Consider the following 12,981-nt stretch of genomic DNA (forward strand, 5'->3'; position numbering starts at 1 on the left):
GTGTTTGAATAACCATAAATGCGACTCGACCTCATCGCTTCTTTGAACTTGACCCGTTGCCATGGTTACGAGACACTCAGAAAAACAACGGGAGGCCTGCATTATTCATCATTTCATTAATTGATGAATTTCTTTTCTTTGCAGGGCCGCGTTTTACATTCACTCAAGTCAGCTTTCTTACTTTGAACGCGACACGACGAGGCCGACCGAACGCCTCACGGCTCAACAAATTCTCGTGGCCCAGAAAAACGCGCACGTCTCGACCGAAACGGAACCGTCGTTGGTGTCGTGAAGACCAACAATGCGGGGGCAAAAAAAACAAAACCAAAAAAACGGGAGCACTTTAGTCGCTAATTTGTTTAATTTCTCAATAAAAGCATTGTCACAGCACACAAAAGGTCCACACGGCCCACAGATTTCAAAACAAAAAGGTGTCACATGACCTGCTTCCAATTGCCGTTAAGATGGCTGTGTGTGCGCCCGTAGTAGTGTTCGCATACCTGAGAGCCGTTCAGCTGATAAAACTGTAAAGTCGTTGTAAACATTTGCTGACAAACGTTCGTTAATAACCCTAACCACAACAAATAATAATACAAATACCACATTGCGACACCCCCCCCCCAAAAAAAAAAAGAAAAAAACAACACTCACAGGAAATCAAACAATTCATTAATTAATGAACTCGTCCCTTTTTCGGAATTAAATCTTGACTGGATTTTGAAAGAGGTCAGTAACATCTCGTTAAATAATGTATTTCCTCAAATAGTGGCATCCCTCTTAATAAGTATATCATATGACTTGAATAAAAAAAAATAATAAACGTCTGCTGCACCTAAATAAATGTTTATGTTGGACCTATTGGGATCGGAATAGATCTCACGATAAACGAGGCATCGCAGTATGATCACAAGCATCAATCGCGCTGTGCACGTTGTCGCCACGCGCCGAAGCCGCAACAGTCGTCCTCAGACTCAGTTCTACGCGATAAAATATAAACAGAAAATATAAAAAATAAATCTGTCATAATAAGCAAACTCACACGGGCGCTTCCGACGGCCACAAGTCACTTTAACAGCCGGCCGAGTCTCTACTCTCATTCCGACGACGCCTTTTAAAGCCACGCACGGCTAAAATCGCAATACTACAATAGGGGGTGAGAATGGCAGAAGAAAAAAACAACAGCTGCCCCTCACTTGTCCACGACACATTATTGAATCAATTTCTGATCAATTACTCGATTCATCGATGTCACTCCGAAACAGAACTCGAGTCGGAAAATGTCCGCTGGCCACCATAAGAGGAAATAAGTTCAATTAAAACTCAGTTTTCACGCTGCTAAAACCGCGAGAGAGCATAAATTGGACTGAACTACAGTAATAAAACATGTACTATTATTATGAGTGGACTTAAAAATACATTCCCAGGTGTGGATCAGGAAAGGCAAAGGCTCAAGCTTTCAATCAACCAAAAATAAATCTTAAGTCATATAATACAATCAATGAGACTGTTAAGGTCCAAAACTGATGCCCTAGTTCAGACTCCAAGGCTTCGCGCGCAAAAAAGGAAGCAGCCAAAAACAGATTTTAAAAAAAAAAAAAAGGAATATATATATATTTTTTTTAAAATATACACAACTTACATGAAGTTCGATGAGAATAAATAAATAAGTTAAGCGGGCCATCCGGAGAGCGTCGGCCGCGGCGACGAACGAGGACGGCGAGTCTCACTCGGCGCCGGCGCTCATCCTCTCCTCGTCGGCCTGCTTGTGATGCTGCAGACGGGCGTACGTGACCGCGTCCCCCCTGAGAGGCGAGCGGGCCGGCCGTTAGCGGGTTAGCGCCGGGATGGGGGCTTCGTTAAAAGCGAACGTTACGACGCCGCAACACGAGGGAACAACGGATGCTACTTCTTTTTATGCGGTGGACCGGAAACAATTCACCCAACTCTAGATGAACTATGTATGTATGGATGTAAGGATCTCGCTCTCTAGGATATTTTTGCAATGTTCTTTGGAATATACCGTAATTTCCGGCCTACAAGCTGCTATTTTTTTTCCCCCCCACACGCTTTCAACCCTGCGATTTATGCAGCGATGCGGCTAATTTGCGCCTTTTTTTTTTTCTCTAAGGGGGGGGGGCACTCGAGCAGAAAAGGCAAGAGTGAAACCGGTGGAATATATGAGCCGAGTAAGTAACTTTTACCGGCCATCTTAGCGGTGCGCTAGTGTTAGCATTGTGCTAGTGTGCTGCTGCTGTGTCTCAGCGATTTTTACTGGTAAGATTTTTTTTTAACCGGCCCTTTCAGCGCCACGCTAGCATTAAACTTTCTGTGTACCATCTTTCTTTGTAAATATCTCGTGTTTCAATGTGGGCACTTGAGGCTTTTGCACAGCTGCAGCGTATGCATGTATGTACCAAATGATATTTCCTTTACAAATGCACCAGGTGAGACTTATAACCAGCTGCGCTCTTCAGGCCGGGAATTGCGGTAATGCCGTAGCCGAGCAGGTCACAATATAAAAGTATTAAATATTACAGAATAGTTGGTTGGAGTGAGACCTGTCTCTAATATTTTGGCAAAGTTGGTAACAACAATTTCACAGCTTTCAGTATGATAATAACTTTAGTTTTCAATATATCGCTGAGCGTTATCATCTTTGTGAAGAATTTGGGATGCTGCTCCTCACAAGAGATTAGAGATTCAAGTGTTCCTAATGTTGTGACGGCAATGAAAAAAAGCTGGAATTAAACAAAAGGGATGGATATTAAATAAAACTCATGTCAGTGGATATTTGATTAAGACATTAATGACAATTAGTGTACTTAAAAGGAGAGTCTACTGCTTGTTAGCGGGTGTTTTGAGAGCCGGGAAGACGGTCAGAATCAACTTTGGGAAGAGAAAACGTGCAGATTTTTTTTGTCGGACTGCTCTTACTTTTTGCCTAAGGACGCCAGGCCGTACAGGACGCCGGTGGCGAAGGAGATGGCGTTCCCGAACAGCGTGGTGAAGGAGAAACTCAACAGTATGGGGAAAAGCGCCATCCTGCGCCCAACACAGGTCAGACAGAAAGTCCGTCATTTAACCCCCCCCATCCACCCAAAACTAAAGCGAAAACTCGGGGCGCGGACGACATTTCACCCGCAGTAGAAAAAGGACTTCTGCCAGGCTTTGAAGCGATCGGCGCGGGCTGCCACGGCGTTGGCAAACTCGATGAACTGGCAGCAGAAGGGCACCTCGCACAGGAACAACACGAAGGCGTTCAACCTGGACCAGGCGGATCATCATCATCATCATCATCCATTTGACACTTCAATCATTATCAGACCGAAGCAAACAATATTTATTTATTTTTTTACAATCGACTATTGTGCCATGTATCCCGTCCATTGATCAGATAAGTTGATTTTGCATTCATTTAAAGAAGAAAACGTGAGCGTGAGGTGTAAGCGCTGTTGTTGTCCACTTGGGGTCGCCATCCTCACATTCCACAATCTAAAACCTGTGGAATTACAAATCTTTCAAGTTTATGTTTGCTGACATCATTTTTTTGTGTGTTGGCCATCGAAGACGTGCTGTTATGGTTACATTGGTTCTCTTCAGTTGGGTCATCTGTTTTTTAAGTAAGAAAACCAGTCCAATACTTTTGGAAATTGTCTTGCACGCTTTCTTCCGGCTCGGGTGGAAAAAGCGATTGCTGCAAAGCTTCAAAGCAGACATTTTGAATGGCAAAGAAGCGCCATCTTGCGGACAAATGTAAGATTAAAACACTGACCACGCAGTCAAAATTGAAATATTCACCTCAAAGATGCCATCGATACGTGATGGAATGCAGCATTTTCAATTGAAAAATTTTTGTCGCTAGGAACAAATGTGTGTGAAACGATTTAACAGATTTGTAAAATATTCTTGAGAAATTTTGACCTATTTTCATTCAATATGGTTTAAACTGAGTGGCATAAAACATTCTCAGTTAGCTCTTGTGGGTTAAATCAAACTGTAAAAGCACATTGTGTGAAGTAAACGTGTGCCTAGTCGGCGACTTACACCATCCACACTCCAGCGGCGATGTTTAAAGGGTTCACGGTGACACAATTCCACACCCCGGCGATGGCGCACGCTGCAGAAAACAGAAAAAAAACACACATTTATGAACAGTACGATCATGTCACGAGACAGCTTAGTGTGACGTCTCATGGGCGGTGTCAGGTGAAATTGTCAATCAAGCGGATCTTCCTGCGTCTTATTTCCGCCCTGTTTAATAATGCAGAGCTCATGCAACATGCAGCATTGTGTGGACTCAAGTGTGGCTGACGGTGCTTTGAGTTTTGACCCCAAGCGGGCTGGCGGGGGCCCAAACAGCAGGAGACGATGGGCGAGCGGAAAATTGAAATTAAAAATTAACTTATTTCAGGAACATTGGGAATGGAAGCAGACCAAAATCAGAAAACTATTTTTCAGTGTGACAACATTTTGCGTTATGTGAATGAACGCCTTGACCGTGACCATCCGGGCACTTCGGGTGACGTCACACAGACGGACACAATCGCTCCATTGAATTAAGTCAAGAAATGAAAATTTTAAAAGCAATTAACTCACATATTCCTCCCAGCACCCCGGCTATTTTACACAGCCACCGGTACCACCATGTCATGCCATCGTCCTCTGGCGGGGAGGCCTTGCTGGACCCTGCGGGATCCTCGGAGTTCATAGTCTTGGTGGAAAGCTAAGCTAAGCGCAAGCGGAGCGACTTGGACGACGAAGCTGCCGGTGGCGTTAGGCGGCAGTCGGGGGGCCTTTGGGGGCGTTGGGGTGTCTCCAGACGTCGACGCCAGCCCTACCGTGGAGCCGGAATGGAACCTGTCGCGGTTGTTCTTCCTCGCCGTTAGCCAGTAGCCTTCCGCTAGCACCTAACGCGAACAGGTTTCGAACAAAGATCTCCAAAACACGAACGTCACCGCTCTTCTCCTCTTAATATATTGTTATCTGTGTTAAAATCTTAAAGTGACACAATAATTATGACCATATAAAATAAGACACGGTACCATCCGATATTTTTTCCCGGGGGGGGGGGAAGCTTCGGTTTCCTACTTCCAGGTTGCTGCACCGCGGTGCATTGTGGGAAGAAGTCCTGCGCGTTGTTTACGTTTGACAATCAGGCGATCCGTGCTTTTAAAACAAATTTACTGATAATAAAATCAAATAATTAAAGACGCCATTTAATATGCGAAGCAAAATTAATACTTCAAATGTATTTATATTTCAACCAATCAAACTCACCCTTAGGGGCAGGTGGGCGGGATTTTTGCCCTGTTAACCAATCAGATCTTTGATTATATTTCAGACGCAATTTTGTCTTTATTTTTGTTAGTAGTTCTCACACTTTTTACGCCAAATACGAACTAAAAAAAATCCTTATCTTTCCAAGTACTACTGTTGTGACCATCCTTATCTTTCCAAGTACTACTGTTGTGACTAATGAACATTAAAATACATATACACACACTACCCGAAGCAACAGAATCCTTCTGCAGTATGAGCATTAAAGGAGAGGGCTAAGAAAAAAACTGTTCTTGAATGATATTCAAATAAAAAATAACTTGCCCATCAGTTGACTCAAAATTGACTTAACATCAAATACAAATGAGCCGTACCTAAGCAGTGATTCTCACATACCACTAGAGGGAGCTAGCAAGCCACCTGCGGTCCCAGTAAGTTTGTGAATCACTGGTATAAATGTAAATGTATAAAGTAGGAATCCATTTTCTTTATTGCTCTAGATATTCACAATTTTGTTGAGCACTACTGCAACGACTGTACAACCTCGCAAAAAAAGAATAGAAAATGATACATTTTTAGATTTTCAAGCGTTTCTTTTTACTATTCAACACGTTTTCCCGATCGACGACTTGACGCCCGGCGGCGAGCGGCGCTCAGTCACTCCGACAGCAGCGCGGAGCGAAGCGGCTTCGGCGTCCTCCTGCCGCTCGGCCTCTGCTCCGCCATGGCCGCCGCTTTCCTTTTGGGGGCGGGCGTGCGGCACAGCATGTCGTCCAGGGTGAGCGGCGTCACCCGACCGGCGCGCTCCAGCTGCGAAAGCACCCGCTCGGTTCCGGCCGCCCGCTCTCCGCCCTCGGCCCGCGCCCGCAGCTGATCCAACTGGGGGCGAACGAAGGGGGCGTGGGGGACGCCGGTCCGGCTGGGCGGCGCGTCAAATATTTGACGGGTTCTCCGCACTTACCACCTCTTGGGAAAATTCCGGCTTCCTGACAAAGGACGGGCCTTTCGAGAGTTTGGCCGCAGAAAAAAGGATCATGACGGCTTCTTGCACCGCTCCGGACGTCGCTAGTAACAAAACCTAAGTCACGTGGCGAGAGGCGGAAAGAATTAAACCGGGGGCAAAACGGGAACTTTCGTATTTCATTTTGAAGCAAACTCACCTTCAAGTTTTGGCACAGTCGACTGTCTGTAATCAAGATTTGCGAAAACAATAGTTGCGCCTTTTCAATGTCATTCTGAGGAGAAACACGAGAATTATTATGATCGCCGTTATAATCGCTGGGTGACTTTTACAAGCCCAAAATTTAGAGTTGCAGCCGACCGTTTGCGCTAAAGTGGCAATTGGGTGACGCATTATCGTTAACGTCCACGCTGATTTCAGTCAGCCCAGCTACGGAACTTTGTATTCATACGTTAGCGTGAAGCTAGTGGGCTCGCGTTGGGCGAAATTCCATGGCTGGATTGAACGCTTTGATCTTTCCATACATAATGTTCGAGTCTCTTTTGTTTGGTGTGTCCGTTTGACAGTAAATCTTCACTGAAAACGACAAATCCACATCGTGAAGCAAACAAGCGTCGCCTCTTCTTTGGAGAACTGTGCGAAAAGAGGCGCGAAGGGATCCTTTCACAAATGTGAGTTCAGAAGTGTGTAGGAGGGGCAACGTGATGAAAAGCACCGTAATTTCCGGCCTACGAGCTGTGACTTTTTTCCACACGCTTTCACCCTGGCAATTTATGCGGTGATACAGCTAATTTCTACATTTTTTCCTAACGGCCGCAAGGGGGCACTTGAGCAGAAAAGGTAAGAATGAGACCGGTGGAATACATGTGCCGAGGAAGTCACTTTTACCGGCCCTGTTAGCTCTGCGGTACCGTTAGCGCTGTGCGAACGTGTTGCTGCTGTGTTACGGGCGTGTCTTGGCGATATTTACCGGCAAGTTTTATTTTAACCAGCCCTGTTAGCATTAGCGCTAGCTTTGGCGCAAGGCTAACGCTAGCGTTAAACTCTTTTTGTGTACCGTTTTTCTTCGCGTTTGAATGTGGGCACTTGCGGCTTTCGCAGAGCTGCGGCGTACGTACGTACCAAATGGTATTTCCTTTACAAACATACTCGGTGAGGCTTACGACCAGGTGCGCTGTGAAGGCCGGGAACTACGGGATTTCTATAGTCCCTTTACGTTGTGGATTTTCACCCCGAAAGCATCAGCTGCGATTACAAATTCCCCGTGTACAAATCCAGACTCACCTGTTTGAGCGCTAAAGCCACAGCAAAGCAGTAAGCGTGCCTGGAGACAAAATGACCTTTGACCTGCGCCTCCTCGATGAGCGACGTGCAGATTGCGTGCGACTCGGTCGAGTTCTGACGTCGAAAAGCAGAGACAAAATGAACAGCGCGTGGGGGGGTGGGGGGGGTCACAAACTGGCAGTGTAACGCGCAATTCAATTTGAGTAATGGGACCTTTTTTTTAAGCTAAAAAGATTTAATATTCATCGTCATGGGGCCAGAGCACTGGGCCTCGGCGATGTCAACATAATTTCTGACCGCTTGGCCAGAGAAAACGTTGTTACAGTACACGTTGCTTTTTTATGCGTGTAGTTACCAGTTTATAGCAGACAGCAGAGGCCAGCATCAGTGTGTCTTTGTTGAACGCAACATTTTGGCTCCTCATGGACCGCAACACCTCCAGGGCGTCTGTAAAGCATCCGCCGTTTTGAAACCCCGCAGCAGACGACACGTGCACGATTTTCGGACTCGCCTTCATGACAGCCCTTGACGAACAGCATGTCTATGGCGATGTTGAAGGAAGTGGGGTCGCCGAAAAAGCCTCTCATTTCCTGTTGGGGATGGCAAAAGGTCAACAACGCAGAGTAAAGTGATCAAAATGGGGATTGGCTAGAAATGAGAGGAAAAAGTCATTTTTACATTTGTGTCCGTGCACATTTCAGACTCTACTTTTTAAGGCAGGTTTTACACATAAGTTTTTAAGGTGAGCTGACTCCCAAAATTCTTTTGGGTGGTTTATCAAACCACATTTTCAACTACCGGAATTTCCTCCCTATAAGCTGCGACTTTTTTCACACGCTTTCAACCCTGCGGTTTATGCGGTGGTGCGGCTAATTTGTGCATTTTTTTAGAACGCACTCGAGCGGGAAAGGTAAGCGTGAGACCGGTGGAATATATGTGCCGAGGAAGTGACTTTTACCGGTCCGGCCCTGTTAGCCCAGCGCTAGCGTGTTACTGCCGCGTCTCAGTGATTTTTACCAATATGGTTTTTTTTTTTTTTTTTTTTAACTGGCCCCATTAGCGCAGCGGCCTTAGCATTAGTGCGGCGGTGCTAACGTTGACGTGGCGGCGCTAGTATTAAACTCTCTGTGTACCGTCTTTTTTTTTTTGTAAATATCTCGTGTTTTAATGTGTGCTTTTACGCGGCTCCGACCTACGCATGTACCAAATGGTATTTCCTTTACAAATGTATGGGCGAGGCTTATAACCGGGTGCGCTCTGTAGGCCGAGAATTACGGTATTTTTGGGGTTAAAAAAAAAATAATAATGATACCGTTACAAGGTGCATCAATTATTTGTGGAGTTCCGCTTATCCGTGGTCGCGAATAGCGGGGTATACTTTCGATTCACTCGCCTTCTACTTTTCTCCCCATGTACTTGTACTTCTACTTGAGTCCAGCACGCAAGTACTTTAGCCACCTCCGACGTGCACCTTATCAGTAAGCGTAGCAGCGGCCATCTTCTCCAGTCCCAGCTCGTAGCACAGTCTCATGAATACGGGGCCAAACTTGAACTCCCCGTGCGCCACGTTCCGGTTTTCCGCGTGGTACCTGGGGAACGGCGGCGACGTCGTGACCTCACGGGCAGCGCCGTGGGATAGTACGCGAAAGGCGCCGTACCTGTAAATGGCGTCTCGGGCCGTCTTCATGTCCTCCGCAGACTGACACAAGTGGAGCAGCAGCTTGAGCTCGTCTCGCAGAACCAGGCTGTTCCTCCGGAGCTTGCGGCCGAACAAGTCGATAAAATTCCCTACGAATGCCACAGAAGAAAATGAAAAATGGACGAAACCCCTTTTGGTGCAGCAGTGACTCTCAAAAGGTTGTAGGTCGACTGCTTCCAGTCGTACGCAAAAGACTACTTGTTTAAAATCCATGTTTGTTTCCTTCTTTTAATTTTTAAATTACATTTCCTTTTCCTTAAATTACATTTTTAACTACAGTTCAGTCATATTTCACCTTTAAGTAACATTTGGATGATCTTTAAGAAACGTTTCTGTTAAAAAAAAAATGTATATGTATTGAAAAACAATTTTGAGTTTACTTTTATTTGCAATACATTTTAATTAAATGGGTATTCAAGCCGCGATATTAAAAAGCAGTGTTAATTTTTGACAAGAATTACGGAATGAAGTCGGACATTGCTACGTTAGCTTAGCTAGCGGCTAAATACGCTAACCACATGTAAACAATCTCATGTTTGGCGTGTGTGACAAGTGAAATGTCACGACCCCTAAATAATAGTAAGAAGGTTTTGAAAACCTTTTGTCAGCAGAGCACTTTGTGCATTTGAGTCCATGAGTAACCGACCGCAAAAAATAAAAATGAAAACAAACCAAAAAAAAAAACATTTTGGGATTTGACTTTGTCTTTTTAAACAAAAACAGCTATGCATTTACTTCCAGTAAGTGCAGAATAGAGAGTACTTTGGTCTCTGTGAGAGTGTTTTTTAATTCAATTTCTTTTTTTTTTTTTTTTTTGTTGTTGTTGGGACGAGTGCACTTTACCATCGGTTCCAGCGTTCAGGTGAGCCACTGCCAGCTTCCTTCGCTGGAACTCTTCAAGTCTGACGACATCCTCTGATAGCAGATGCCTTTTAGCTGCAGATTTCGAGCAAAATACATTTGTTTCAATCGGATGCAAAAAGGAGTATTGTCGGTGCACGTGTGAAGGCTGGGTCAGGTCACCCCCGCTCGCAAACGCACAAAGATGAACCCAAACTCCTCCACAAATGACTCCAAATGGACAACAAGCCCGACAAATGCGTTGGGCTCACCTCCCACACGCCACCCGATCCAACCTGCTTGCAGTAAAGCTGAAAGCGTCGCACTTGGAGAACTTGGATGACGTAAAAACCAACGACAACATGAGGACGAAAACCTCCTCAGCGCCATGTTGACGGTTTGCCGGTGGGGGGGGGGGGGGGGGGGGACCGGAGCGGACCGTACCACCGCGTCCAAAACAAAAGGGGAGCCCAACGACAGCGCCAGAGACTTCCCACGCTGATCTGATGCCCTCATCTCGGGGCATTTAGTTGAAAATATACGTACATGGAATTTATTTGTAAATCCTCTGTGATAACTCTGTTTTGCACTTTTTTTTAATTCTCTGTAATATTTTGCCACATTGTAATACGGAAAAGCAACCCACTCATTGATGTGCCTGTGTGGCGGCCACATTGGTCAGGGCAAAATTCCAAAACATCAAAGAAATATCATCATGTTTTGTCCCAGGTTATTTCTTTATTGTCTACAACTATCGCTCTTTTATCTGCTCCATTTTTATCTTGGTGGGTGGAATTAATTCAGCAATAAAAATAATGTATAGAAAGTTTTCCTAATTCAAAACTATGTTTTTTTTGTTTGTTTTTGCAAAAGTTCTCTACTTTCTTTCCTAATGTTGGTGATTACCTTAAACTAGTTTATCCCCCTCTCTAAGTTGTTATGGTATTTTATTATTAACATTATTATCATTAATAATAAAATATTTTAATTTTTTCGGTGTTTTTAGCGTTATATATATATATATATATATATAATATATATATATATATATATAATATATATATAATTATATATATAACTTTAATCTTTCAATTGTTGTATAGTTTTAACACTATCGTCGTCTTTAAATATTTCCATTTCTTCATTTCATCTCACTTTACATATTTCAAGAACGACGGGGGCGGCACGCTGACGCAACTGTCAGAGCGTTGCCCCCACAGTTCTGAGGACCGTGGTTCGAATCCCGTTTGCACGTCCTCCCCATGCCCGCGCGGCTTTTCTCCGTGGCCGGCAACCAGTCGCCTCCTGCCCGACGATAGCCGAGGATGGGCTCCAGCACTCCCGCAACCCTTGTGAGCATCAGCAACTAAGAAAAATGGATGGATGAAGGAAAAGAATGCACCCCGCCGAGGAAAAAAATCTGCCATCTGATGGTGCTGTTGCATGTTTGTTTGTTTTTTTTTGGGAGGGGGTAAAATCTGCAGCTACTCCACTCTTCAATATATTACTAAACACTCATTTTTCTATACATAAAACAAGGAATGCATGCAAATTTGACGAAATTACAATCAGTCATTGCTTTGATGTTCCTCAACCATCATATGCCCCCCCCCCCCCACACACACACACACACGCACACACACGCACACACACGCACACAATAAATCTGAATTACATACATGAGATATTTTCAGCCATCTTCAATAGTCTGCACCCAAAGAAAACACATCAAGTGAGGCTCATCCCGTGCCCGCCTGGGACCGCTCGCTCAGCCAATCGGTTGCGGGCCAACTTGGATAATTTATGGCTATGGCCTGCAACGGGCGTGCGTCGCCGCGGCGTCTCCCTCGCGTGCAAAATGTATACATTTAAGAAGCGCGCTTTGCACGCGTCGCCCCTCAATGTATGTATCATTTATGTATTTTTCCGATGCGGTACGGAATATGAATGGATTGATAAGACGGTCACAGAACCGTAATTAACTGCCATAATATTCAGCGTTCTTCATGGGGGATAAAGAATATATGCCTGTCGGTATCGTGATATTATAGGTCTACATGTGTTGCTGCACAATGAGCTGCTTGAAGGATCTTATTTTGAAAAACTTGTGTGGTCACTCTTATCTCAGGGCATGTGAGATGTTTTTTTTTTTTTTTGGGGGGGGGGGTTTCAAACAAGTACCTGTACCTGCACGATGTCTCAGCTGGTAAAGCGTTGGCCTCGCGGTCCTGAGGTCCCGGGTTCGATCCCGCCCCCGCATGTGTGGAGTTTGCATGTTCTCCCCGTGCCTGCCTGGGTTTTTTCCGGGCACTTCGATTTCCTCCCATATCCCCCCCCCCCCCAAAAAAAAAAAAAAAAAAAAAAAAACAAAAAAAAAAACCGTGACATTTATTGGACACTCTAAAATGCCCGTAGGTGTGATTGCGAGTGCGGCTGTTTGTCTCCATGCGTCCTGTGATTGGGTGGCGACCAGTTCAGAGTTAGTGACAGCCGGGATGGGCTCCAGCACTCTGCGTGACCCACATGAGGATAAGCAGCAAAGAAAACAAACGGATGGAAGTAGCTGTAGTTGTACGTGAAATAAAGAAGCGTCATAATCAAATAATCCAGATTTCCAAAGATCCGCGCTTTGATTTCCCCGCGACAAGAAGCCACATGTCCGCTCGTTAGTTTCGTTTGGGTTTATCCCGGCGTGAACTCGGCATTTGGTTCTGGTTTCGGAAAGCGCCTCAAGTGTCGCGCGGAGACAAAGCGTCCATTGATTGCGGCGTTGGCGCAGGCGGCGAACAGAACACGGCTGAGAAAAAACAACAACAACAAAAAAAAAACCCATAAAAATGCAGTGTGGCCAAACTTTTAGCGCTGCCATATCCTGAAGATTAATGCTCGTGTTTACCACAATTCCGTGAATAGACGACAC

At 45.1% G+C, this 12,981-nt stretch overlaps 2 protein-coding genes across 3 annotated transcripts; both read right to left on the bottom strand.

Annotated features, from left to right (window-relative positions):
• Positions 1-339: 339 nt before the first annotated feature.
• cacfd1 (calcium channel flower domain containing 1) lies at positions 340-4,737 on the bottom strand. The gene is made up of 5 exons (XM_061801828.1): positions 4,597-4,737; positions 4,045-4,117; positions 3,139-3,264; positions 2,935-3,042; positions 340-1,802 (listed from the first exon to the last, which is right to left on the bottom strand). The coding sequence occupies exons 1-5, from the start codon at positions 4,706-4,708 to the stop codon at positions 1,724-1,726; spliced, it is 498 nt and encodes a 165-aa protein (XP_061657812.1). The 5' UTR covers positions 4,709-4,737; the 3' UTR covers positions 340-1,723.
• Positions 4,738-5,281: 544 nt separating this feature from the next.
• On the bottom strand, positions 5,282-10,471 carry ptcd2 (pentatricopeptide repeat domain 2). Of its 2 annotated transcripts, XM_061801827.1 has the most exons (10): positions 10,334-10,471; positions 10,065-10,157; positions 9,181-9,310; positions 8,994-9,111; positions 8,034-8,112; positions 7,878-7,969; positions 7,523-7,636; positions 6,438-6,512; positions 6,239-6,355; positions 5,282-6,156 (listed from the first exon to the last, which is right to left on the bottom strand). In XM_061801827.1, exons 1-10 carry the CDS (start codon positions 10,449-10,451, stop codon positions 5,935-5,937), a joined length of 1,158 nt encoding a protein of 385 aa, XP_061657811.1. In that variant the 5' UTR covers positions 10,452-10,471; the 3' UTR covers positions 5,282-5,934. The 2 variants fall into 2 exon arrangements, with proteins under 2 accessions (XP_061657811.1, XP_061657810.1); XM_061801826.1 differs by having other exon boundaries at positions 8,994-9,310.
• Between the last annotated feature and the right edge of the window lie 2,510 nt (positions 10,472-12,981).

Source organism: Syngnathoides biaculeatus, chromosome 17, assembly GCF_019802595.1.
Source record: "Syngnathoides biaculeatus isolate LvHL_M chromosome 17, ASM1980259v1, whole genome shotgun sequence".
Lineage (NCBI taxonomy): Eukaryota > Metazoa > Chordata > Actinopteri > Syngnathiformes > Syngnathidae > Syngnathoides > Syngnathoides biaculeatus.